Here is a 27,571-nt window from a genome sequence, read left to right on the forward strand (position 1 = left end):
TAATATTATGATTTACTTTTAGACAGTATGCCCTCTAAGCCAATTTGATGTGCCACTGACACATACAATTCCTAGTGATGCACCAAAATCTGGTGTTCCCCTATCTGGTCTATCATAAACAGTGTGCCCTCTAAGCCAATTTGACGTGCCACTGACATACACAATTTCTAGTCACACACCAACATTTGGTGTTCCCCAATCTCTTACTATGTGGTGACCAGTGTGCCCTCTAAGACAATTTGACATGCCAGTGACACACACAATTTCTAGAGACACACTAAAATTTGGTGTTCTCCTATCTCTTACTATGTGGTGACTCACAAGAAATGCCAGTTTTTATCATTTTGACTCACAACAACAAAATTTGGCTATCATTAGAGGGCACACTACTCTTACACTACCATTGATAGGTTCTTGTTTATGTCTATACATTACTCTTTTAAACAGTTGGAAGACTTTAACTAAAAGAAATTGAACATTAGGTACGTCAGAATGAAATGTGAAATATTTATTTTAAAACCCCCCTTCATTTTCGATCGTACCAATCATTTAACACAAATCAATGCAGTGTAATTCAATATGTTTTGGTGGCAATAATAATTTAAACTTTCTACAAGGATACACATTAATTATCTTGCTGAGTAGGAACTGCACACATTTGAGTTACAGATACCATCCATCAAAATTGTCCATACACAGCAAAAACAAATGCTGAAAGTTTGATAAACCACAAGCAGTTTACACAAGGTTTCTCTCTTTCTGTAATCGCAGCTGTAAAATTTCAGCAAGATTTCTTGCACACAGTGAAAGCATGAAACTATAACCTTACCGTTTCACCTGGGAGTGGTAATAGATTGCCTTGTTTAGCGGTCTCTTTGATCTGTCCAAGTTCATGGTCAAGTCCTCTGATAGTATCTAGTGCACTGTCAATCTCAAGGGAGCCACACGCCTCATGAGCCTATAAGAGATCATGGGTCAGTAGTTAGAAATGAGACTCAGATAATGTGACAGGTATATTTACAGCATGGCTACAGTCACTCTGTGAACCAAAGTCTGACTGCTATCTCTTCATCAGTACCATACATAATTCTCACTGGACTTGAGATATCCAATTAGTATCACTGAAGTAAAACACTTTCTCTATGTGCTACATTCATTTAAAGCATTCATATCAAGTGTAAAAGTATACTGTTTCAATTGGTTTATTTACAAGCTTAGCATGTGGCCTTTGTAATGTGGTCAATTAGCAAATGAAACAGTCTACTTTTACACTTGATATGAATGCTATAAACAATTGTGGTATATACAGAAAACACTTTACTTTGGTGTTATAGGTTGTATTTGATATGTGTGCTATAAACAATTGTGGTACATATACAAAACATGCTACTTAGATGTTATCAAAAGATAATATTGAGGCAAATTTAGGAAGGAGTAAACCTGAATGCATTGTGGGAAACAATGAACAGTAACACTTACCTTGCCTGCTGCAGCTCTCAACTCTGCTAATGCGATAGCCATTTGTTTAGTACAGTTTCCTAGTTGTAGTGCTGCAGCGTGGTCTCCTACCATAGGTATTGCAGCTTTAGATGCAATGATCATCTTTGTGCCAGGTTGGATGAAATTCTGACTAGCGTTGATCAGTTTGAGTTGTGCACTGGGACTATCTGGGTTGGCCATACAGTCTCTTACTCCATGTATCAACTTAGGAATATGATCAGCTACATTCTGTTGACAACAAATTATTCCAACATGCTTTTACCACTATCACTGAAATACATTGACTTTTAATAGTTTATCAACAAAACATTCCTAAAATTGTTCATATTGAGACTAAAAGTGTGTTTTAAAACAAGGTATCTAAACTCAGATATTACAATAGTTGTAGAAGTACCTTGCATTCTGTAGCCAGTTGTTGATGTGAAGCCTGGTTTCTGTTGGATGCTCCAGCACCTTGTGATGCAGCAATGGTTTGTGTAGAAATAGCTGCAGCTTGTTTGGCAGCTAGCTGTGATGGAAACAACATATCACAATGTATCACAATGTATCACAATGTATCACAATGTGTCCCAATGTATATAACAACATATCACAATGTATCCCAATGTATATAACAACATATCACAATGTATCCCAATGTATATAACAATGTATCACAATGTATAAAACTATGTATCACAATGTATCACAATGTAATATAACAATGTATCACAATGTATAAAACTATGTATCACAATGTATCACAATGTAATATAACAATGTATCACAATGTATATAACAATGTATCAAAATGTATCACAATGTATCAAAATGTATCACAAGTGACAATAACATACATCATATAAGGTATAAAAAATTACTGTGTTAACATAGTGTATTGAATTGTATCGCAATGTATCACAAATGATAGTGGAAACAGGGTATATACAGAAACAATCAGAAACAATCAAAAGGAATAATAGAAACATAGTATATGCAATGTATCAAAAATGTCAGGAATAGAAACATTATGGATACACAGTGTATTACAAAGTATCAGAAATGATGGTGGAAACATGATATATGCAATGTATTACGGATGAGAAAGAATAGAAACATTGTATATACAATGTATCAGAAAATATTAATAAAGAAACACAATATATGCAATGTATCACATTGTATCACAATGAATGGATAATAAAACAATACAAAGTACCAAAATGACAAAAAAATGACAATAAACAAAGATTGGATTTCCTACCTCCAATTTGCCAATCAATTTCTTCTGCAATGCATTGCTAGCTGCAGCATCAGTTGCAGCACGCAGTTCCTCTGCAGCCTGTCTGAGTCTCTGTTGTTGTGCTGGGTCATTAGGATTCTTAGCACAGGCCTGTGAACAGACAAACAATATAAGCATGTATATTAAATTTACTTCTGCTTACTGATATGTTAAAGCTACATGTAGCTCTAACGAGAGTATCATTTTTTTTCATTGGAAATTGTTAAAATAAAAAATTAGATATTCTACATGTTTGTTTGAGGTTCATTTTATCCACTATGTAGTTTAGTACCAGGTTGAAATTGTAATCACATTGGGGTGCAGATCCAGAAAATAAGGGCATCATGTGGAGAGGGGAGGCTGAGGTAGAGTGGGGAGTGATGTGTTGTGTTGGTGAGGGAAGGGGGTAGGAAATCAGGACCTGAGATGAAGAGAGGAGTGATGTGTTGTTGAGGAGAGGGGGAAGGAAATCAGAGCTTGGGGTGGAAAAAGAATTGCTGTGTTGGTGGGGGAAGGGGTAGGAAATCAGAGCTTGGGGTGGAAAAAGAATTGCTGTGTTGGTGGGGGAAGGGGAAGGGGTAGGAAATCAAAGCTTGGGGTGGAGAAGGAATTGATGTGTTATCAACTGTATGAAAGTCTTACCTTAGCAGCTTCCACCATTCTAGCAGTAGCATCTGCTACCATCTTAGCAGCACCAAGTAGTTTCTTCTGTAACTCACTGTCTTCAGCTGCTTCGGCCTCTCCTTTGATACCGTTAACTAGTTGAGATGTGGCCTAGCAAAGAAAATAACACCTCAATCTGATAAGTACAAAGAACATGTTTTATTTTGAATATATACAAGTGATTACTTGATTTGATGTCCATGTAAGCTATTGGTATATCATGGCTTGTTTAACCATCTCTGATGCATCTCCCATACTACTGAACAATTTATCAGTAGCTATCAAAATGAGATATTTGATATCATCACCTACCTGTGCTAATATCTTGGCTTGTCTAACCATCTCTGATGCGTCTCCCATACTACTGAACAGTTTATCAGTAGCTGTCAGAACGGTTTCACACACACCGTCATATTTATCAACCGATGGTGTAGCTTGTTCTGTACCCCTTCTGACGTGTTGTAACAAATCATTCAAGGCTTTGGTTACCGCGGTAGCCGCCTCACCAACTCCCTTCAATAGGTCTTCTTCATCACATGCATTCTACAGAGATAAAACAAACAAACTCATCTAAGTCATCAAAGAGCCAAGTTATCAAAGTATCTAACACTTCATAAGTGATGTGATCATAAACAGCGCCATCTATCATACAGTGTACAAGACTGACAGTTTGTAGTCGATAGTAAACAGCGCCATCTATCATCGAGTGAACAAGACTGACAGTTTGTAGTCGATAGTAAACAGCACAATCTATCATAGAGTGAACAAGACTGACAGTTTGTAGTCGATAGTAAACAGTGCCATCTATCATAGAGTGAACAAGACTGACAGTTTGTGGTCAAGAGTAAACAGTGCCATCTATCATAGAGTGAACAAGACTGACAGTTTGTAGTCGATAGTAAACAGCGCCATCTATCATCGAGTGAACAAGACTGACAGTTTGTGGTTGATAGTAAACAGCCCCATCTATCATACAGTGAACAAGACTGAGTTTGTATTCGATAGTAAACAGTGCAATCTATCATAGAGTGAACAAGACTGACAGTTTGTAGTTGATAGTAAACAGCGCCATCTATCATAGAGTGAACAAGACTGACAGTTTGTAGTTGATAGTAAACAGCGCCATCTATCATAGAGTCAACAAGACTGACAGTTTGTAGTTGATAGTAAACAGCGCCATCTATCATCGAGTGAACAAGACTGACATCACGTCCTTGAAAACTCTAAGTTTACCAAATTATTTTGCATACGTGGGATAAAATTTTAGTACTCATGTGTCTAACTTTTGTTCAGTACTTGTTAATTTTGGTTTTTCTTTCTGTGTCTTGTTCTTCACCTTGCATGTAAATTAGTGGATTTCTTAAACCTACATCTCAGGAAGTAAATAGAACTGTTTACCTGTGATGAATCTACAACGCCTTCTACTGACTTGGCTACCAGCTTAGCAGCTTCTACAAGTTGTTCTTGACAAGCTGGACTACTGATAGTTGGTGCTACAACCTGTGTAAGAAGATTACAGAAAATCAAAGTTAGTTTCATCTCATAACATAGTCTGATTTCGAACAAGAAATGTGTGTACATGTATATATACATTGTGTGTGTGTGTGTGTGTGTGTGTGTGTGTGTGTGTGTGTGTGTGTGTGCATATGTGTGTGTATATATGTGTGTGTCTGTTGGTGTGTGTGTGTGTGTATGTGTGCATGTGTGTGTGTGTATGTGTGTGTGCATGTGTGTGTGTGCATGTGTGTGTGTATGTGACCAGAAACAATTTCCAATAACTGTAGATTTTCAATGCGAATTGGTTGAGACAATTGGACAGCATGTGAGGTCCTTGTATACAACTTACCTTAGTACAAGCCACTAACTGTGATGTATTCAGTGCACAGGATGTAGCTGATTGTATCACTTTATTCTGGGCTTGTTGGTCTTCTGCTTTGCTGGCAACGTTCTTTGCTTTCAATACTAATGCTGCAGTGGCATTGGCGACAGCCTTTGCAAGTGCCATTAGTGTGTCCTGTAAAATAAGTACAGATATGACGAGGTTTAGAAAAGTATTTATCAACATAATAATGAATGACTGCGGAATATCACTCAGGAGGGACACACACACACACACACACACACACACACACACACACACACACACACACATACATACACACATACATACATACACACACACACACAGTGACACAGACACACAGACACACTAACTTCATCTCATCATGCTAATAGCACTTTGATTTCATCAGGTTTGATCTAAATAACTAGTTTACCTGGAACCTAGGATCCACTTCAAAATCACCAATGGTATTCTGTACTTCAGCAGAATGCTGGCCAACGCTACTAGCAGCAGTTAGGATGTTTTGACGTGGCTGGATAAGGAAAGTAGACAAGCTAAAAGTGAGTAAAATGAAGTAGTACATGGTTTGATCCAGGAAGTAATACACCATAATACCCCAATACAACAAATAACACTGAAGTAAAGTACTTTCTTTATGTACAACACTCATCTATACTATTCATATCAAGTGTAAAAGTATATACTGTTTTATTTTTTATTTATTTACAAGCCTAGCATGTGGCCTTTCTAATGTGGTCAATAGGGAACTTGCAATCCAGACTGAGCATGCTCAGATGCAAAGGACTCTGGGATTATCTGTGGTTATCGTAATACCTAATCTGGGGCTACTGATAAAATAAACCTTCCACAATGTTCAGAGTGACTATGAATTGATTATTTGTGGTTACAAACAATGTAACATTATTGTTTACAATACTAATTGATTAGCATTTATTATCCCATTTCCCATGATGCAACATTCAAGATGGTGGGTTTGCAAGTTCCCAATTAGCAAATGAAACAGTTCTACTTTTACACTTGATATGGATGCTATAAATGATTGTGGTATATAGCGAAACTGCTTTACTTTGGTGTTATGGGTTGTATTTCCATATAATCATCAATTAATCCATGGTTTGATCTATACACCATATAGTACCCAATACTTCCATACTACTCTATGTTGTAGCTATTAATTTCACTAATAGAATAACACAAGTATTTGGAATACATGAGAAATGAATGAATTTCACATCAAAATTTGCATATTGTGACAAAAATTTACATATTACAATAGAAATTTGCATATGCCAGAAATTTGCAGGTTAAGACTGTGTAACATTGCCATAGATTTGCATACACTGACACAAATTTGAATATTGTCATAAATTTGCATATTATGCCAGACATTTGCATATATGGACAAATTTGCAGAGTATGCCATACATTTGCACATCTTGCTATAAATTTGCATATTGTGACAAAGATTTTCAATATAAATACAGTCAGGATTCAAAGTGTCGGTATTCATTTTACAGACTCCAACTGTCAATCATATAAAAAATTATCGCTGACATCGGTAGTACATGTCAAACTTAAAATTAAATCTCAGATTCTAAGACAAGTATTCCATATTGACTGTCATTCTATCAAAATACAATCAAAGCTTCAACATACATGAAGTGTTGTAGTCACCATCTTTACCAATTCTATGTAATGTAGATCTCAGTTTTACCTAGTCACAGGGTTATCACATGATACAGACTTAGTCACATGGTTATCACATGGTACAAGTTGTGTATCACATGAACAATGTAGCTACATGACTATAACATGTCACCAGATTGTCATGTAACCATTGCAGTCACATGGTTATCACATGATATAACAGATTACCAGATGAAAATTATGTGATCATTCCTGAACTTGATCATAAAGGTATATTTTTCTAAATCAGCATATATTTTGCAAGCTTGGCTTGAGATAGATTTTTAGTCAAATGATGATCACATGATACCACTCCGTCATGAGTACCATGTGACCATTTTGAATTGAACACAAAGTTTCAATTCTACAGTAGATTTAGTCAACTTTGTATACAATTTAGCCAAAGGTACAACTTTTGAAGAACATTACATCGATAACTAGATACCAGAATACACTCCAGAAACCCCTCACTCACACCTCAGAGCTCACAACAAGACCCTGTTACCACGGTAACACCAAAAGATACAACATCGACACAGAACCAAATTAGTGCAGGGGGTTTTGAATTAACACTGAGGGCAAAACATTTTAAAATCTCCAACAAAATTAAACATCAATTATTATATTTTATAAAATTACTAAACAAAACAACATCAATTAAAATACAAATAAAAGATATATTTTGTGAGCAGGGACAGTTTTTTAAGGGAGAGTTCTGTTACAGGAATTGATAGCACCAAGAGACAAAGTAACATTTATTGTTACACTGTTGCAATAACTAAGATACAAAGTAACAAAATAATAATGTTATTATTGTTACATTGTTACAAACTTACCCCTGACCTTCGTTGTAGAGTTCCCTTTGTATTTAATACAAATACAATTAAGGGGAAAATGAAAATAAAAAATTGAAAACCAAAAAAACAAAACTTTTTCATTTGAATAACACGACACAGATATCAAGGAAAGTGTTCTCCTTCAAATTTGTCAAAAGAAAAAATGAATTCAGGTCACGGTGAATTATCACAGGTTATCCTTGGAGACAATTGCATGACCTTCATGTATGTAGTGTGCCGTGCCCTCACACAACTAATCTGATTGGTGGCAATTGATAACATATTGTCCAATACTATGATCCGTTACATATGTTTCTTTTAAAGATGGATGCATTTGTTATGTAGAAGTGGCTTGTATCAAAGAACCTTTCTGATTGGGTGCTGATTGTATACGAAGATGATGGGATTTTTTGGCATGTGAGGGCGCACTGACTGCAGGGACTTGCAGGATAGTCATCTTGGGCATGTGAGGGCGCTGTTCAGTACATACATGACCATAACAGCAATGTCTTCAAGGGGGATAGAGAGAACACTTTTCTCCATGCTGTAAGTCAGTATATTGGACATGTCTGTTATATAACATGGGGTACATCATGCATACAATAATAGGAACATTCAAATCTGAATAACAAATTTCAAGTTAAATTGTTTAAACTGTCAAAAAACACTTTGTAAAGAGATTCTGACTCAATATGTCATTTACTTTAAATAAAGTCTGTGGGAATTTTTGTGCGACATGATTGCATATTTTGTGCTAAGTTTTTGCTGAGAAAATAATTATCTTATTTAGTTGTAGTCTGTAAGATACGATATTCATGCCAAGTTGGTTTAGAAGTCTGATGGGGCTGAATAAAATGACTTATCTTACAGTGGTTTAGAAGTCTGATAGGACTGAATAAAATGACTTATCTTGCAGTGAGGAGCCTAACTGGGCTGAACAGCGCACAATCCAATTTTTACTGTAAGCTGTGTTTATTTATTAATTTATTAATTCATCTATTTATTTATTTATTTATCAGCAACTATTCATATTTACAACCTCCAAAAGTATAATACAGCTCTAACCTTTGGTAATTTTCAAATTTTTGTCAACTTTTAAAACTTTTTATTTTGCAATTCACTAATAACACTTGGTAGCTATAGCAACACTTGATAACCATAGCAACTTTGTAACCATAGCAACATACCTCTTTACTTCCTGGTTGTGCTGCTTTCAATAAATCAGAGAAGGCGCCGGCTAGTTTGCGAGCAGCGTCTAGTAACTTCTGACCATCACCATCTTTGTCGTCTGCTAGTAATGCTGATAGTAATCTGACACTCTTGGCAAGTTCAGGTAAGTTAGATGAACTGCAAAACAACAAACAAGATAAAATTTACAAGATAACATTTCTTCTATTTTTGTAGAATTCATGGATCAAAAACTTTAATTTCCAGAATTTTAAAAATATTTCTTTAATTATTGTTATATTATGGGTTGTCATGTCATGCCTATGAACTATTTTAAAATTTTACTCCAACCTTTAACCTTTAACCTTTAACCTTTATAACCTTTTACATTACACTGTATTTTGTATTACACAACATACTAGACAAGTTGAATGTATTTGAACTAAAAATACTAGATTGATACCCTGGTTGTTGTATGTAACACCAACACACATCTACAGTATTCATTTTGTGGTGCACAAAAATAGATGTCAAATCTTGAATGGACCAACTCCACACCAAATATCAACACACCCTGCTGTACCCCTTCCACACACCCAACTGTACCCCTCCACACACCCAGTTGTACCCCTCCACACACCCAGCTGTACCCCTCCACACACCCAGCTGTACACACATACAATGTAACAACAGTTGTGTGGTGTTGGAATAATTCCTTGGAGTTTGCATAACTCTGTAGTGCCGGCATAATTCCATGGAGTGGTATTATATATCCACAGAGTACATATAATTCCGTAGAGTCGGAATAATTCTGCTGGGTTGTCTGAGTAATTCTACAGGAGGGATTAGCCTAGCAGGTAATATGGCCCAGTATAACATGCACATGATAGTCAACTGTTAATTGGTCCCGACAGACAATGGTGGTGTACTGACCAGCTGAGATAGCTATAGACTGAAATAACTTAACACAGAAGACACACACAGACTATGATGGTGAACTGATCAGTTGAGATAGCTATAGACTGAAATAACTTAACACAGAAGACACACACAGACTATGATGGTGAACTGATCAGTTGAGATAGCTATAGACTGAAATAACTTAACACAGAAGACATACACAGACTATGATGGTGTACTGATCAGCTGAGATAGCTATAGACTGAAATAACTTAACACAGAAGACACACACAGACTATGATGGTGTACTGACCAGCTGAGATAGCTATAGACTGAAATAACTTAACACAGAAGACACACACAGACTATGATGGTGAACCGATCAATTGAGATAGCTATAGACTGAAATAACTTAACACAGAAGACACACACAGACTATGATGGTGTACTGATCAGCTGAGATAGCTATAGACTGAAATAACTTAACACAGAAGACACACACAGACTATGATGGTGAACTGATCAGCTGAGATAGCTATAGACTGAAATAACTTAACACAGAATACACACACAGACTATGATGGTGTACTGATCAGCTGAGATAGCTATAGACTGAAATAACTTAACACAGAAGACACACACAGACTATGATGGTGAACTGATCAGTTGAGATAACTATAGACTGAAATAACTTAACACAAAAGACACACACAGACTATGATGGTGAACTGATCAGTTGAGATAACTATAGACTGAAATAACTTAACACAGAAGACACACACAGACTATGATGGTGAACTGATCAGTTGAGATAGCTATAGACTGAAATAACTTAACACAAAAGACACACACAGACTATGATGGTGAACTGATCAGTTGAGATAACTATAGACTGAAATAACTTAACACAGAAGACACACACAGACTATGATGGTGAACTGATCAGTTGAGATAGCTATAGACTGAAATAACTTAACACAAAAGACACACACAGACTATGATGGTGAACTGATCAGTTGAGATAACTATAGACTGAAATAACTTAACACAGAAGACACACACAGACTATGATGGTGTACTGATCAGCTGAGATAGCTATAGACTGAAATAACTTAACACAGAAGACACACACAGACTATGATGGTGTACTGATCAGCTGAGATAGCTATAGACTGAAATAACTTAACACAGAAGACACACACAGACTATGATGGTGTACTGACCAGCTGAGATAGCTATAGACTGAAATAACTTAACACAGAAGACACACACAGACTATGATGGTGAACTGATCAGTTGAGATAGCTATAGACTGAAATAACTTAACACAGAAGACACACACAGACTATGATGGTGAACTGACCAGCTGAGATAGCTATAGACTGAAATAACTTAACACAGAAGACACACACAGACTATGATGGTGAACCGATCAATTGAGATAGCTATAGACTGAAATAACTTAACACAGAAGACACACACAGACTATGATGGTGTACTGACCAGCTGAGATAGCTATAGACTGAAATAACTTAACACAGAAGACACACACAGACTATGATGGTGGACTGATCAGCTGAGATAACTATAGACTGAAATAACTTAACATAGAAGACACACACAGACTATGGTGGTGTACTGATCAATTGAGATAGTTACAATAATATCAATCAAATCACTACTTGTACATAGTTATAACTGCAGATCCAACAGCAGTATAGTTATTGTTAGGGTCACATGGTGGTCATGTGATCATCTGAAACATTCAATCAAATTGCTACTTACATAGTTGTAACTGCAGATCCCACAGCAGTATAGTTAGTATCATTTGGATCACCTGATGTCAGCGTAATAATACCAGCAGTAGCAGCTGACATGGCACCGAGCTGCGATTGGATATTCTGACGACTTACGTCCAGTGTATCCTGCCGCCATTTCAAAGATGCCTACAGGTCAAAGTTCACAACAACTCGGTCAATATAATGTATTCAAATTAATATTCTATTTTGAACTTAACAGTTTTGTAATATTTTTAACATGACATGTTAGTCTAGTTCCTATACAGTATCGTTACCATTTACACCTCCACTCACAGTCTAGTTCCTATACAGTATCGTTACCATTTACACCTTCACTCACAGTCTAGTTCCTATACAGTATCGTTACCATTTATACCTTCACTCACTGTCTAGTCAAAATCATTATGCTAGAAGTCCTGAGATGCAATTTTAAATTCATCCACAGCCACCCACACAGTCCTTAACATCATGCCTTTGTTAATCAATCACAAAATTCTAACCAATAACACAGTCCCCCATAAAGCTAGTATTTATTGGGGCAGTTATATAATGTCCAAATATGGTATATTTGTCAGCTCAGGATGCTACTTATACACTGTAACAGTTGGGGTTCACAGATTGGATGAACAACTTTTTGTGCTGATTGAGGGACTTTGACCAGACATGGTCTAGTTGGAATCAAGACTAACAATATGTTTACAATGATTTAAAATAAATTTTAGGAGTTTTGGAAAGTTCCGACCCATAAAATGACAGTAGTATAATGTATATCAATTATTTACAACAACTCTAGACTATGACTATATTCAGTGTTGTTGCTAGCTTTCAAATCATACAATGACAGTAGTATAACAATTATTTACAACAACTCTAGACTATGACTATATTCAGTATTGTTGCTAGCTTTCAAATCATACAATGACAGTAGTATATCAATTATTTACAACAACTCGTAGACTATGACTATATTCAGTGTTGTTGCTAGCTTTCAAATCATACACTTCTTATTTGTAAAATGCCAGTCTTGCTTTACAAACCTTTTTGTACATTTTATCTAAAATGTTCACTAAAATGTTAACTCATTCCTAAATAATTCGTGTCTATCTTTTATATGTAGAATTCAATATTAGTTCAAACCTCTCTTAGTTCTACCCCTGACTGTAAAAAAATCATCAAACTATTTTATTTTCACCATCATGAAATCCAATATTTTCCTTTGGAATGACATTCTGTGTTCAGATTCACATTTCCCTTTGGTGTACATGGCTCTCATACTAATACTGACTAAGAAGTAAAGTAATGGTGCAATTCGACATTTTGATTCCCAGTGGGAATCTCAATCTAAAAATCTGTAGACTCTAAGGAGTTCTCAATTGTAAGTGCTACAAACACATTTTACTGGAGAGTCTCCGTAGAATTAGTAAGTACTTCTTTTTTTAAATAAATGAGATTTTTTTAATGTGTTTAAAACCTCTAAAAGGACTAAGTTCACATTTGTTGTTTTATGTTTTATCTTTTGAAAATTTACTGATGAGAAATGTGTGGGTAGAATGTAGAACAGCCGACGGACTGTAATATATGCACTTTTGTATACAAACTAGGGAGTTAAGGTTAGACCCCCTAACCTAATTTGTATTGGCAAGGCAGGCAGAATGTAAAACAATGGACTGTCTGTATAAGTATACAAGTTTTTTATTCAAGCTAGGGAGTTAAGGTTAGACCCCTAACCTAATTTGTATTGGCAAGGCAGGCAGAATATAGAACAGTGGACTAATTGTTTAACATATACACTTTTGTATGCAAACTGAGGGGTTAGGGTTAAGGACAGGAATAGGATTAGACTCCCTAGTATAGTACTAAATTGTAGGATTAGCCTCCCTAGTATAGTATTAAATTGTAATACAGTGAATAATCACTGTTCTACAATTGCCTATAACCAGTATTGGCAAAGAAAGTGGCAGAGTGCACCAAATGTTAAACAGAATCTGAAACTTATTGTAATATCTTCAATAGTTATATTTACAATAAATCGAACAAACATGAAAACGTAGGAGTAAATATACTCAGTTCTTTTGATTCTGAATATCAGATACTATTTATATTGACCTAACAAATATAAGAAATTAGAATAAATATTTGGTTTGTTTGTGATGTTCTGCTTTTAATGGAATATTGATCATGTTGACATTCCATCACATGGGAAATCAATGACATTCAAACAGTAAAGGTCAATGTAAGGTCATAGGTCAACATAAGGTCACTTAGAACCATGTGATTTTTCCCTGTAGATCATAGTACATGTGTTATTATGAGTAAAATAATTTAGGTCAGGAACTGCTCCATTTCACTATCCATAGGAGAATCCACTATCCGACAACTAACGATAATAACACTAATAGTTTCTCATGGTATCTGTCCCTTGTGTGAAAACAAACTGTGACATGCACACACAGAGACGATGAGCCAGAAAACAAGTCTAAATGTTAAAATAATTACCTATTCATTCATTGTAAAACTATTTTATGGTAAATTAGAAATGTACTTGTCTTTATTATCAGTGTATCAATTTATCAATTATGTAAATCAGAAGAACAAGTACTGATAATATCTAAATATTCCCTGTACAGACTTTAAATTGAAATATAACAGATACAACAATGTAAACCTAGATATTTTCATTACTAGAAAATTTTGTGATTTTACAGTCTTCAGCTAGTTCTCAAAGACAAATTTTTACTAATGATTAGTACATTGTGTTCATGTACAAGAAGGCACTTAGTCATTACTTATTTTTGTTGTTTTTTTGTTGTCCAGTAAAATAAGCGAAAATAAATCATTAATGAAAATGTTCATGTTTACATATATGACCAATATTCACCGTGTAATATATTCTGAATAGAGATCAAAATGACCCGATAAGTCTTACAGTTTCATGTATCAAAAATTATACAATTTTTAAAAAAAAAAAAATTCTCTCCTAACAGTACATTTTTGGGGAAAAAAAAGAGAAAAAAAGTGTTCCTTCTCAGCAGATTTTGTTTTAAAATGATTACTCACCGGATCTGTTCCTAGTGGTGGAAGATCTGCAGGTCTTTCTAGGTCAGCTTGAGTTCTATCAACTTCTGTAATAGCCACTGTAATATTACCCATCAACGCCTGCTGTGCAGACGACAGGCCAGGTTGCTTGGGAGTGGATGCCTGTCAAAAATACAAATGAAATTAGCCAATATTCATGAGACGTGACTATGATATGTTGCGCTACGGAATGCCAAATATTTGAACTTCATTATCAAAAGACATTAGATATGCGATACATGTAGTCAGTCGGCCATTTTAAACTTCAATATCAAAATACATTAGAATACAAGTAGTTAGATATTTCATCGTCTGCAACTACATTTCATTCAAATTTGTGTCTTATTTTATATTTAAGCAGGATTTTTTAGGTTAAAAATGACCAACTTTTGATATTTTTACTTGTAAAAAATTTCAAGTACTTCTCTGCATTCTTCAGTCAAATCAATCCCACTTTAGACATGTCTGAAAAAGTGTTTTAGCAGGATTACACTGAAGTCAAATATTGGCAGACTACATTTACTAACTTTTAGACAGTGATAAAATTTTACAGGGTTTTCCAGATGAAATTCAAATGTCAAGAATGAATAGTGAATTTTTACCACAAATTCATCAAAAATTAAAGCAAAATAATAAATTTGTGTCTTCTAAGTTTTGGCGGGAAATATGCAGAGATAAAAAAGATACAAGCTTTGATAACTAGTAAACATCTATCACATCAGACCAGTTTATTTTAATCAAAAGTAAATTTGAAATATAATTTCTATATTCTCTATTCAAACTTGGAACAAAAAATCTGTCAACAAATTATGCAAAGTTACGAATATTGTAACATTCAAGTTAGACCGTTTTAGGGTCAAAAATTACAAACCTACACTTTTAAAACATTGATCATGTCTTAGAACAATGATTTCTTTACTTTCCATCCAAATTTAATCACACATTTGTCAAAAAATTATGTAAAGTTATGAATTTGTAGAGTTTTTTCATGAGACTATTTTGAGGTCAAAATTTACAAACCTACACTTTTAAAACATTGATCAAGTCTTATAACAATGATTTCTTTACTCTCCATCCAAATTTAATCACACATTTGTCAAAAAATTATGTAAAGTTATGAATTTGTAGAGTTTTTTCATGAGACTATTTTGAGGTCAAAAATTACAATCCTGAATATGGCTAACGTGTAAAACATCAGAGTACAGGCTGATGACTCATACACTTATCACAGAAAGTGGACATGGGGGGAGAATAAAAGATTTCGAAAATCTAAAACATTTTAGCGGAAACACCTACTTCACTACCTACAATCATAGCTTCCTTTTTGTTCATTGTTAAAATCCATTAGTAATCCTCTCAAGATGCGTCTCCAAAGTCATTAACAATGTTACAGGAAACAATTAATTTGTTTGGCATGGCTAAATCGATAAGATTACTCCTAGTGATCCCTCTTTGTCTCCCTAGCTTGGTAATGAGGTGCAAAGACATTGTTAAAATTGTGATCACAGTAATTTTATACAGGCAATGATGTGGAAACAATTACTTTACAAAACATGGCTTAATCAGTAACTTGCATACAATTAATATCCCACTTTCACTCCCTAGCTTTGTAATAAAATTCAAAGATGATTGTCAAAATTTCGATCAAGGAAAAAAAATACTGGTGTAATCAGTTGGAAACTATTAATTTACATAGCATGGCTAAATCAATGGTCTTACCAGCTCTGTACCTTAAATTGCCCCCCTAGCTTGGTAATAAGATACAAGAATAATGTTAACAGGTTCATGGCAGAACATATGGAAACAAAACTGTGAAACTATTAATTTATATAGCATGGCTTAATCAATTAGTATTTCTATTCCAGATCCCTAAATTGCCTCCAAAGCTTATCAATAATCCCCAACCCCTATCCCCCAATACCTTATCCCCAATCTCCTACCTCCCCCCTCCATATCCCTTCCAATGCCAGCACTGAAATATAAGTATGTTTGACCAGGATAATGGTGAAAATTTGGCAGACAATCATTGGGAAACTATTAATTTCCTTAGGATGGCCATTGAATGGGATTAAGAGTTGTTAGGTTGTTGTAACTAAACTGAATTGTAGGCATGCAAATAGACATTGGAAATTACTACTCTACAAGTAGGGATAAATTGAAAACTAATGGACAACACACAGGAAACGATTAATTTGTTTAGAATGGCTCGTGATCTGCAGATGAAGTAGCTTTAGTCATCAAGTATTGCTAGCTTGTTCATTAACAGTAAACCTCGCTAGATAACAAAATTATAGGCTAGCAATATGAACTTCCTGTGACCCCTGTTAGGACTCACTTAAATTATCCGTTGTCGGATTAATCACAGACATGTGACACGCATACAAAGCGGGGTTCGTCGGCGCATCTCGATGTCTGTCGGTTTCTACCTATGCTCATACCTGCTATCATACTAATTTACACTAATGTTGTCAGAGAGTATTTTTACAATTTCAATTCACTTTGTACTAATTATAGTACATTGAAAGATAGATAAAAAGCTCGATGCTAAAAAGACTTTGAACTACTTACAGTACATTGAAAGACAGATAGATAGATGGATAGAAAGCTCAATGCTAAAAAGACTTCGAACTACTTCTATGTTATAACCTTTGTAAGTCATTTGATCTAGCAAGCTGTTCAACATTGTGGTCATTTTAATACATCTACTGGTCAACATTGTGGTCATCATACTATATCTACTGGTCAACATTGTGGTCATCATAATACATCTACTGGGCAGGACTAAGTTAATATAACACACAGTAGAACAACAACAGTATAACTTCATCGCAAAATGCTAATAGCAATCTTGTTTTAAAATTCTCCTGGTTATGCCTTAAATGTTGAATATTTCTCCATTTTAAAATTTCTCTAGCTCTAATTTATACAGAAGTAGTTTGTGACTAACTCTATCAAATGCTTTACTAACATTAATATAAACGGCATCAACAACTTGACCACAATTATTAAGCCATACCCAGCTATAGATTAATGTTGAATATCTCTTCTTCTTTATTTTCTTCTTGGATTTCTGTAATTGTTTGATATTGACAACATGTACTGAGGCAAGGTCAGACTTGAAAGGTTAAAGGTTAGAGTTCAAATGTTGACTTACCATGGGAGCAGTGTGTTGGGTGTGAATTGACTGTTTCATTGTTGAATGTAGTGGTTGCTGCATAGCTCCAGTAGTAAAACTGCCTGAACCTGTCATCACACAAACAAACAAACAAACAAAACAAACAAACAAACCCGGATTAATGCTGTACATATTTCAAGTCATCAACTAGTTTCCGTTACCCAGACTTGTCTGTCTTTATACAGCTAGTCTTGGTTACCCAGACTTCTTTGGTTTTATACAGCTAGTCTTGGTTACCCCAGACTACTCTGACTTTATACAACTAGTTTCAGTTACCCAGACTCCTTTGGCTTCTTGGTTACCCAGACTTGTCTGTCTTTATACAGCTAGTCTTTGTTACCCAGACTACTCTGACTTTATACAGCTAGTTTCAGTTACCCAGACTCCTTTGGCTTTATACAGCTAGTCTTGGTTACCCAGACTTGTCTGTTTTTAAACAACCACTTTTTCACTGTCATTATTCTCCTACCTAAAAGCTGTGCCACACAGCTGCAGAAATGTGTAGGAAAGCTGTGCAGCACTAGTGGCACACAGCTGCAGAAATGTGAGGCAAAGTGCCACTAGAGCCGCAAAGCTGCGAAAATGTGCAGCAAAGCTGTGCAGCACTAGTGGCACACAGCTGCGGAAATGTGTAGCAAAGTTGTGTGATAAAGCTAATTTACATCCGAAAAAGTAATAGTGCGGGACTAGCGGACTGTCAGAAACCCAGTGTAGAAGCCTTTTTGTACTTTTTCCCTACGAGATTTGATGTTGTTTTCTAGCAAAAAAGTGTAAAAATTCATAAATACGATCACTTTGTTGTCCAAATGATTCAATCAAATATTTTATGCTTCAAATTATGAAATTATAAGATTCCTGTCTAAAATCAAATAAACATAATATGAAAATAAAATATATGAAAATTCTGATCAGATAAAATTGGCGGGAAAGTCCTTAGTATGACAATGGACAATGTTACGTACTAGCCTGTAACTTGTATTGATATATTTGGCATTAAGTTCAAATATTATTCACTTTATTATGAATTAACTCTAAATTAAGATAAATATATGCAAAATCCCTTTAGAAAAATTTGATCAAGTAAAATTGGCGGGAAAGTCCTGGGTACGACAATGGTCAAAGTTACACACTATGTCTTCACATGTTGATATATTTGGCATTAAGTTCAAATATTATTCACTTTATTATGAATTAACTCTAAATTAAGATAAATATATGCAAAATCCCTTTAGAAAAATTTGATCAGGTAAAATTGGCGGGAAAGTCCTTGGTACGACACTGGTCAAAGTTACACACTATGTCTTCACATGTTGATATATTTGGCATTAAGTTCAAACATTATTCACTTTATTATGAATTAACTCTAAAATAAGATAAATGTATGCAAAATCCATTTAGAAAAATTTGATCAGGTAAAATTGGCGGGAAAGTCCTTGGTACGACACTGGTCAAAGTTACACATTATGTATTCACATTTATGTTGATATATATGCCATGATTTCCTGTCCTACATTCTATCAAAGAAAACTGTAAATGAATAGTAGCAAGCTGCCAGGAAAACTCAACAATGGATACATTTTATGACTTGGGTTAATTTCCTGCCAAGATTTTTATTCATTACTCACTGTAATGATTTTTGATATTTTAGTGGAAAATAAAATTCAATGCTTTTATGTTATTAGATTATTCACTTTATGACCAACTTGACAGAAACATGATGCATACGGTCATTTTAATATTGTATCGGTCATTAATATACAAGTCACCTAAAATTCAGATGTTGATTGTATGCAAATAGGCTAATTAGATATGGTAATTCAATGCAGATTAACCCAAATTCAATATGCTGAATGCATACAAACTAACAAATATGCAAATAGGCTAATTAAATATGGTAATTCTATGCAGATTAACCCAAATTCAATATGCTGAATGCATACAAACTAGCGAAAATGCAATATGGTGTTTTTGCAAATTTGCTAACTACGTTAGCTAAATTCACAATCGTGACTGAGACATTTGATCTTTTCATTGCACACTTCCTAATATGGTAACTATGCTAATTACCCTGTATTCAAATTAGCTAAATTCAAAATGGCAACTCAACACTTACTTCCTCCAGCCCTCATTATAGCAGGTAAAGCAACAGAGCCAGTGCTAGCGTGTCCTACTTTATTGCTTTGATGTTGCATAATTGTGGCTCTAGAGGGCGCCACATTATCTTCAAGTAACATAGCGTCATCGTCACCTTCCATACCATAACGATCACTACCCTTTTTCTGTAAAACAACAACAAGTAAGTTAGTTGAATTCTGTATTTGTATCATATAAACATAAAGTCATATTTACTTTGATGTGTATATAGTACTCATATAACATATCACCATAGTCACCTTCCATGCCACAACGTACACTACCCTATTCCCTGTAATTTGCGCAAAAGAACAAGTATAAAGTCAGTTGCATTCTGTATATGTCGACATGTCGTTTTTGATTGTGATTCAGATTACAATTCAGCATCTCGTTTTTGATTGTGATTCAGATTACAATTCGGCATCTCGTATTTGATTGTCATTCTGATTACAATTCGGCATCTTGTATTTAATTGTGATTGTGTTTACAATTCGGCATCTCGTATTTGATTGTGATTCAGATTACAATTCGGTATCTCGTATTTGATTGTGATTCAGATTACAATTCGGCATCTCGTATTTGATTGTCATTCTGATTACAATTCGGCATCTTGTATTTAATTGTGATTGTGTTTACAATTCGGCATCTCGTATTTGATTGTGATTCAGATTACAATTCGGTATCTCGTATTTGATTGTGATTCAGATTACAATTCGGCATCTCATATTTGATTGTCATTCTGATTACAATTCGGCATCTCGTATTTGATTGTGATTGTGATTACAATTCGGCATCTCGTTTTTGATTGTGATTCAGATTACAATTCGGCATCTCGTTTTTGATTGTGATTGTGATTACAATTCAGCATCTCGTTTTTGATTGTGATTCAGTTTACAATTCAGCATCTCGTATTTGATTGTGATTCTGATTACAATTCGGCATCTCGTATTTAATTGTGATTGTGATTACAATTCGGCATCTCGTATTTGATTGTGATTGTGATTACAATTCGGCATCTCGTATTTGATTGTGATTGTGTTTACAATTCGGCATCTCGTATTTGATTGTGATTGTGTTTACAATTCGGCATCTCGTTTTTAATTGTGATTGTGATAACAATTCGGCATCTCGTATTTGATTGTCATTCTGATTACAATTCGGCATCTCGTATTTGATTGTGATTCTGATTACAATTCGGCATCTCGTATTTGATTGTGATTCTGATAACAATTCGGCATCTCGTATTTGATTGTGATTCTGATTACAATTCGGCATCTCGTATTTGATTGAGATTCTGAATACAATTTGGCATCTCGTATTTAATTGTGATTACAATTTGGCATCTCGTATTTGATTGTGATTCAGATTACAATTTGGCATCTCGTATTTAATTGTGATTACAATTCGGCATCTCTCGTATTTGATTGTGATTCAGATTACAATTCGGTATCTCGTATTTGATTGTGATTCAGATTACAATTCGGTATCTCGTATTTGATTGTGATTCAGATTACAATTCGGTATCTCGTATTTGATTGTGATTCAGATTACAATTCGGTATCTCGTATTTGATTGTGATTCAGATTACAATTCGGTATCTCGTATTTGATTGTGATTCAGATTACAATTCGGTATCTCGTATTTGATTGTGATTCAGATTACAATTCGGTATCTCGTATTTGATTGTGATTCAGATTACAATTCGGCATCTCTTTTTTGATTGTGATTCAGATTACAATTCGGTATCTCGTATTTGATTGTGATTCTGAATACAATTCGGCATCTCGTTTTTGATTGTGATTCTGAATATAATTCCAATTCTGATTCTGATTTTCATTCTGATTCCAAATTAGAATGAGATTCTTCATTTCAATTCATATTCATATTCATATTCATATTCATATTCAGCCAGGGTTTTCACTCTGATTCCATCAATGAGATTAATTGTGATTTTATACGTTTCAGATCTGAATTTAAATTTCAAGCATAAAATACATACATGATATTATCTCCCTACAATCTTACATCTGTACAATTTTATACACAAAGTTAATTATAATCCATGTCAATTATTCAAACTTTGATCAAATTCATCAAATATTTCCTTCAGCGGCAAAACGTTCTTATAAGTAAAGGTCACCTCAGCTGTACTTTAACACCCCCAAGGCATTTATAGATATTCATGATTGATCTAATGCCCCCTAAGGTCCTGTAAAATATTCATGATTGATCTAAGCCCCCTAAGGCCCTGTGAAATATCCCTGATTGCTTGATGTTGCTATGTCGTGCATGACAAGTAGGGTCAGAGGTCGTGGTACTGGGACCACTCCACAATTTGAGAAATAAATTAGCAGTTGAATAACTTCAACAGTTTGTGAATTAATTTACTAATGGTTAGCTTTCAGCAAAGATTAAGTGATAAATGTGATGTATGGCAGTCTTCGTCAAACCACACACTCCCTAATCAACATGTTATAAGTCTTGCAATGTCTGACTGTCATTGCTAAATATCAACTTAACAGAGTATTTCAATAAACACCACCTTCACTTATCAACCTTTTCTGCAGTGTCTGACGCTGTCAACTGAATGTTGTATAGCTAACCCTACATGACATAACTGGTCAGACAAACAGACAGACAGACAGATATACAGACAGACAGACAGACAGACACTGTAAACTGCAAATGTGACAAATAATTGTACAGACAAATATTCAGATACCATATCTCACATTAATCCTGTGATTGTTGGAGAATAGTTAATATTACAAAACACTACAATACTGATCAGAATTCAGTCAACATAGAATTGCCATCAGTACAGTATGAGATAAAATATACTTAGATAGTTTACTGATTAGTATCAAGAAATAGCCATTTCAGTTGAACTTGTCAAGGAATACAAATCTGTTGGGTGTATATGATATCTATTACTTGCATTTGTATGATAATGAACTATGGCATACTGATATATCATATGGGAATCTTGTTATAATTTCATTGATTCATAGCATGTGTAAGCACACAAATATGCATGCACAGTACATAAAGGACACACACACACACACACATACACACACACACACATACACACAACACAACACAATACGACACGACACAACACGGCACAACACAACAACACAACACAACACAACACAACACAACACAATACATATTACACACACAATGCACACTGCACACACACACACACACACACACACACACACATATACACACAACACATACATGTACATAACACACGCACATACTATAACACATACATACATACACGTAAGTTGAAAACCATAAATGTGAAAAAGCTGATACAGCCAAATATTTCATCACATGACAAAACAGACTGATTGTATCTTATAGACCCTTACAATGCAAATCAAACATATCTAGTTTTAAACAAACATACCTTTTTCAGGATAATATCAATATATCCAGCAATCAGCGCCGAGATTTGTTCACCTTCAGTAGTTTGCACAGAGTAGTAAGATTCAGAGTAATCACCAAAATCAAGAGTAAAACTTTTAGGTGATGCCGCCCAACGTCTTACACATGTCAATGGCCATGTCTTCAAGATCTAGGAAAGAAAACACCGATATATATACATGTCAATGGCCATGTCTTCAAGATCTAGGGAAGAAAACACCGATATATATACATGTCAATGGCCATGTCTTTAAGATCTAGGAAAGAAAACACCGATATATATACATGTCAATGGCCACGTCTTTAAGAAAATAATAATATGAACATATTTAAGATGTTTGCTTTGTCTATTTGTAATTGTTTACTGTTCAGGATAGAATCCACATGTCAACGGCCATGTCTTCAAGATCTAGGAAAGAAAACACCGATATATATACATGTCAATGGCCATGTCTTCAAGATCTAGGGAAGAAAACACCGATATATATACATGTCAATGGCCATGTCTTTAAGATCTAGGAAAGAAAACACCGATATATATACATGTCAATGGCCACGTCTTTAAGAAAATAATAATATGAACATATTTAAGATGTTTGCTTTGTCTATTTGTAATTGTTTACTGTTCAGGATAGAATCCACATGTCAACGGCCATGTCTTCAAACACTTGGGAAGAAAAATTAACAATATGAACACACTTAAGATGTTAATCTTTACAAATGCTTAATATATTTGGATTGTTTTTGGTTCAGGACGGAATCCAGCCACTTTGGAAGAACAAGCTTGGAGAAAAATAAGCCCTTAATTACTTTACTAATTACAAATATTCTCATCTAGGATGAAACTCTAGATGATGCCCAGATTATTTATATACTTTTCAAGGAGATAACTTCTTGCCTGAGATTACTGTGATAACCTTTAAGGCCAATACATAAAACCTCCCACACTATGACTTATGAATCTGTACACTATACATAAATATACCTTTCATAATATCACTTAGATTCCTACAAAATACCATGGGGATTCAACAGTATGTATCTCCTCACGAAAGATATATCACCCTGTCCAAACTATACTATTACCTATACCAGTTACGCAGTGTGTATCTCTTCACAGAAGATATATCACCCTGTCCAAACTATACTATTACCTATACCAGTTATGCAGTATGTAACTCCTCACAGAAGATATATCACCCTGTCCAAACTATACTATTACCTATACCAGTTATGCAGTATGTAACTCCTCACAGAAGATATATCACCCTGTCCAAACTATACTATTACCCATACCAGTTACGCAGTGTGTATCTCTTCACAGAAGATATATCACTGTCCAAACTATACCATCACCTATACCAGACACAATATCAGTTTGTTGGCGTACTAGATTCATGTAATAACCATCTATATGATTGAACAATACATAACCTTGCTACCACAATAGAGTCACCCTGTTCAAACTATAACAAAATGTATACCTATCACATGATTAATTTGTTGGCATGACATTCCTGCAATAATCAGCCAAGATTAAACAATACACAACCACTCTCACACACATAACCATCCTGCCCAGTCAACAATTATACACAGTATCTGTTTCTTCACAAGACATTCAAGCAATGACCATCTAAGACTGAACAATACACAACCACTTTCATACATACAATCATCCTGCCAAGACTACAAGTACACCTCTACCTGTGACAATATCAGTTTGTTGGCATAACATTCTGGTAATAACTATCTAAGATTGAACAATACACAACCACTCTCATACATAAAACCATCCTGCCCAGACTACAAGTACACCTATATCACTGTTGGCATGACATTCTTGCAATAATCTGCTAAGATTGAACAATACACAACCACTCTCACACACACAACCATCCTGCCCAGTCTACAAATATACACAGTATCAGTGTTGTTGGCATGACATTCTGGTGATAACCATCAAAGATCAAACAACGCAACGTTCTTCCATCCTTTGAACCATGAGTACAAAGCTGACAAGTATCTACAACTAAAAAAAGCCATCTCGTATTGGATTATCCAAGCTGTCACCATCAATTGCGTACTCATATGTATAACCCACACATAACCATGTCGGTTTTATTACTTTAAATTTGATAGATAATTGCAGATCAAATACTCCTACTCAAGTGGCAAGCAATTTGACATAATACACTAATCACACACCAGACTAATGGAGCTAAATTTCCCTGCTAGCATTTCCTCTTAAGTTAAAAACCGTGGGGTCACACACTACCATTAGTGGAATTTAAGCTTTTCAGCTTTTATTTTTCTGTTGTTTATTTTGATCACACTGAGGTCGTTTGTGATGTACACTTAATTTAATGGCTCTGACTCTGTAACATTTTCATTACCGATGACTATCATAGATTTTTAGGACAAACTGAAGTTTCCACTTTTATAAGTCTGAAAGGAATATCTCAGTTTATCAACTGTTATGCATGGTTTGAAATAAAACATGAGTGGACAAAACAGAGCTAACTACTAATACATACTGTAACATACCATATACGCTGTAACAGGGGGTAACTTCCGATACTTGTACATGTATAATAAAAGTGTATTTTTGTACATTTTTGGCAAATTGAATTAGTGTATTTTTTGTACATTTTTGGCAAAATGAAAGTGTATTTTGTACATTTTTGGCAAAATGAAAGTGTATTTTTGTACATTTTTGGCAAAATGAAAGTGTATTTTTGTACATTTTTGGCAAAATGAAAGTGTATTTTGTACATTTTTGCCAAAATGAAAGTGTATTTTGTAGATTTTTGGCAAAATGAAAGTGTATTTGTGTACATTTTTGACGAAATGAAAATGTATTTTTGTACCATAATATTGTAGAGAAGACTTTCTACGGATTCTCACATGGTAAAATACTAAATACTCTAGTTTGTACCATATAAGATTTATACTCAGTCAAAACATATCTTGGAAGCAAATCCCAAAGTCTCACTGATGTCTTGTCCACATTGTCAGGGGTGTAATACACTGATGTCTTGTCCACATTGTCAGGGGTGTAATACACTGATGTCTTGTCCACATTGTCAGGGGTGTAATACACTGATGTCTTGTCCACATTGTCAGGGGTGTAATACACTGATGTCTTGTCCACATTGTCAGGGGTGTAATACACTGATGTCTTGTCCACATTGTCAGGGGTGTAATACACTGATGTCTTGTCCACATTGTCAGGGGTGTAATACACTGATGTCTTGTCCACATTGTCAGGGGTGTAATACACTGATGTCTTGTCCACATTGTCAGGGGTGTAATACACTGATGTCTTGTCCACATTGTCAGGGGTGTAATACACTGATGTCTTGTCCACATTGTCAGGGGTGTAATACACTGATGTCTTGTCCACATTGTCAGGGGTGTAATACACTGATGTCTTGTCCACATTGTCAGGGGTGTAATACACTGATGTCTTGTCCACATTGTCAGGGGTGTAATACACTGATGTCTTGTCCACATTGTCAGGGGTGTAATACACTGATGTCTTGTCCACATTGTCAGGGGTGTAATACACTGATGTCTTGTCCACATTGTCAGGGGTGTAATACATTGATGTCTTGTCCACATTGTCAGGGGTGTAATACACTGATGTCTTGTCCACATTGTCAGGGGTGTAATACACTGATGTCTTGTCCACATTGTCAGGGGTGTAATACACTGATGTTTTGTCCACATTGTCAGGGGTGTAATACACTGATGTCTTGTCCACATTGTCAGGGGTGTAATACATTGATGTCTTGTCCACATTGTCAGGGGTGTAATACACTGATGTCTTGTCCACATTGTCAGGGGTGTAATACACTGATGTCTTGTCCACATTGTCAGGGGGTGTAATACACTGATGTCTTGTCCACATTGTCAGGGGTGTAATACACTGATGTCTTGTCCACATTGTCAGGGGTGTAATACATTGATGTCTTGTCCACATTGTCAGGGGTGTAATACACTGAATGTCTTGTCCACATTGTCAGGGGTGTAATACACTGATGTCTTGTCCACATTGTCAGGGGTGTAATA

The 27,571-nt window shown here is 35.1% G+C and overlaps 1 protein-coding gene across 5 annotated transcripts in view; it reads right to left on the bottom strand.

Annotated features, from left to right (window-relative positions):
• LOC144449898 (talin-1-like) overlaps window positions 1-27,571 on the bottom strand; it is a 209,060-nt gene that overhangs the window by 34,577 nt on the left and 146,912 nt on the right. For all 5 annotated transcript variants that reach the window (XM_078140446.1, XM_078140447.1, XM_078140443.1 and 2 more), the window contains exons 14-28: window positions 23,481-23,648; window positions 20,040-20,205; window positions 17,906-17,994; window positions 14,734-14,874; window positions 11,663-11,823; window positions 8,998-9,157; window positions 5,701-5,799; window positions 5,271-5,438; window positions 4,823-4,924; window positions 3,737-3,967; window positions 3,404-3,535; window positions 2,744-2,872; window positions 1,895-2,008; window positions 1,480-1,728; window positions 830-958 (exon numbers count right to left, since the gene is read on the bottom strand). In XM_078140446.1, the coding sequence (XP_077996572.1) occupies window positions 830-958; window positions 1,480-1,728; window positions 1,895-2,008; window positions 2,744-2,872; window positions 3,404-3,535; window positions 3,737-3,967; window positions 4,823-4,924; window positions 5,271-5,438; window positions 5,701-5,799; window positions 8,998-9,157; window positions 11,663-11,823; window positions 14,734-14,874; window positions 17,906-17,994; window positions 20,040-20,205; window positions 23,481-23,648 (2,238 nt within the window). The remainder of the gene's footprint in view (window positions 1-829; window positions 959-1,479; window positions 1,729-1,894; window positions 2,009-2,743; window positions 2,873-3,403; window positions 3,536-3,736; window positions 3,968-4,822; window positions 4,925-5,270; window positions 5,439-5,700; window positions 5,800-8,997; window positions 9,158-11,662; window positions 11,824-14,733; window positions 14,875-17,905; window positions 17,995-20,039; window positions 20,206-23,480; window positions 23,649-27,571) is intronic.

This window comes from Glandiceps talaboti, chromosome 19 (assembly GCF_964340395.1).
Source record: "Glandiceps talaboti chromosome 19, keGlaTala1.1, whole genome shotgun sequence".
Classification (NCBI taxonomy): domain Eukaryota; kingdom Metazoa; phylum Hemichordata; class Enteropneusta; family Spengelidae; genus Glandiceps; species Glandiceps talaboti.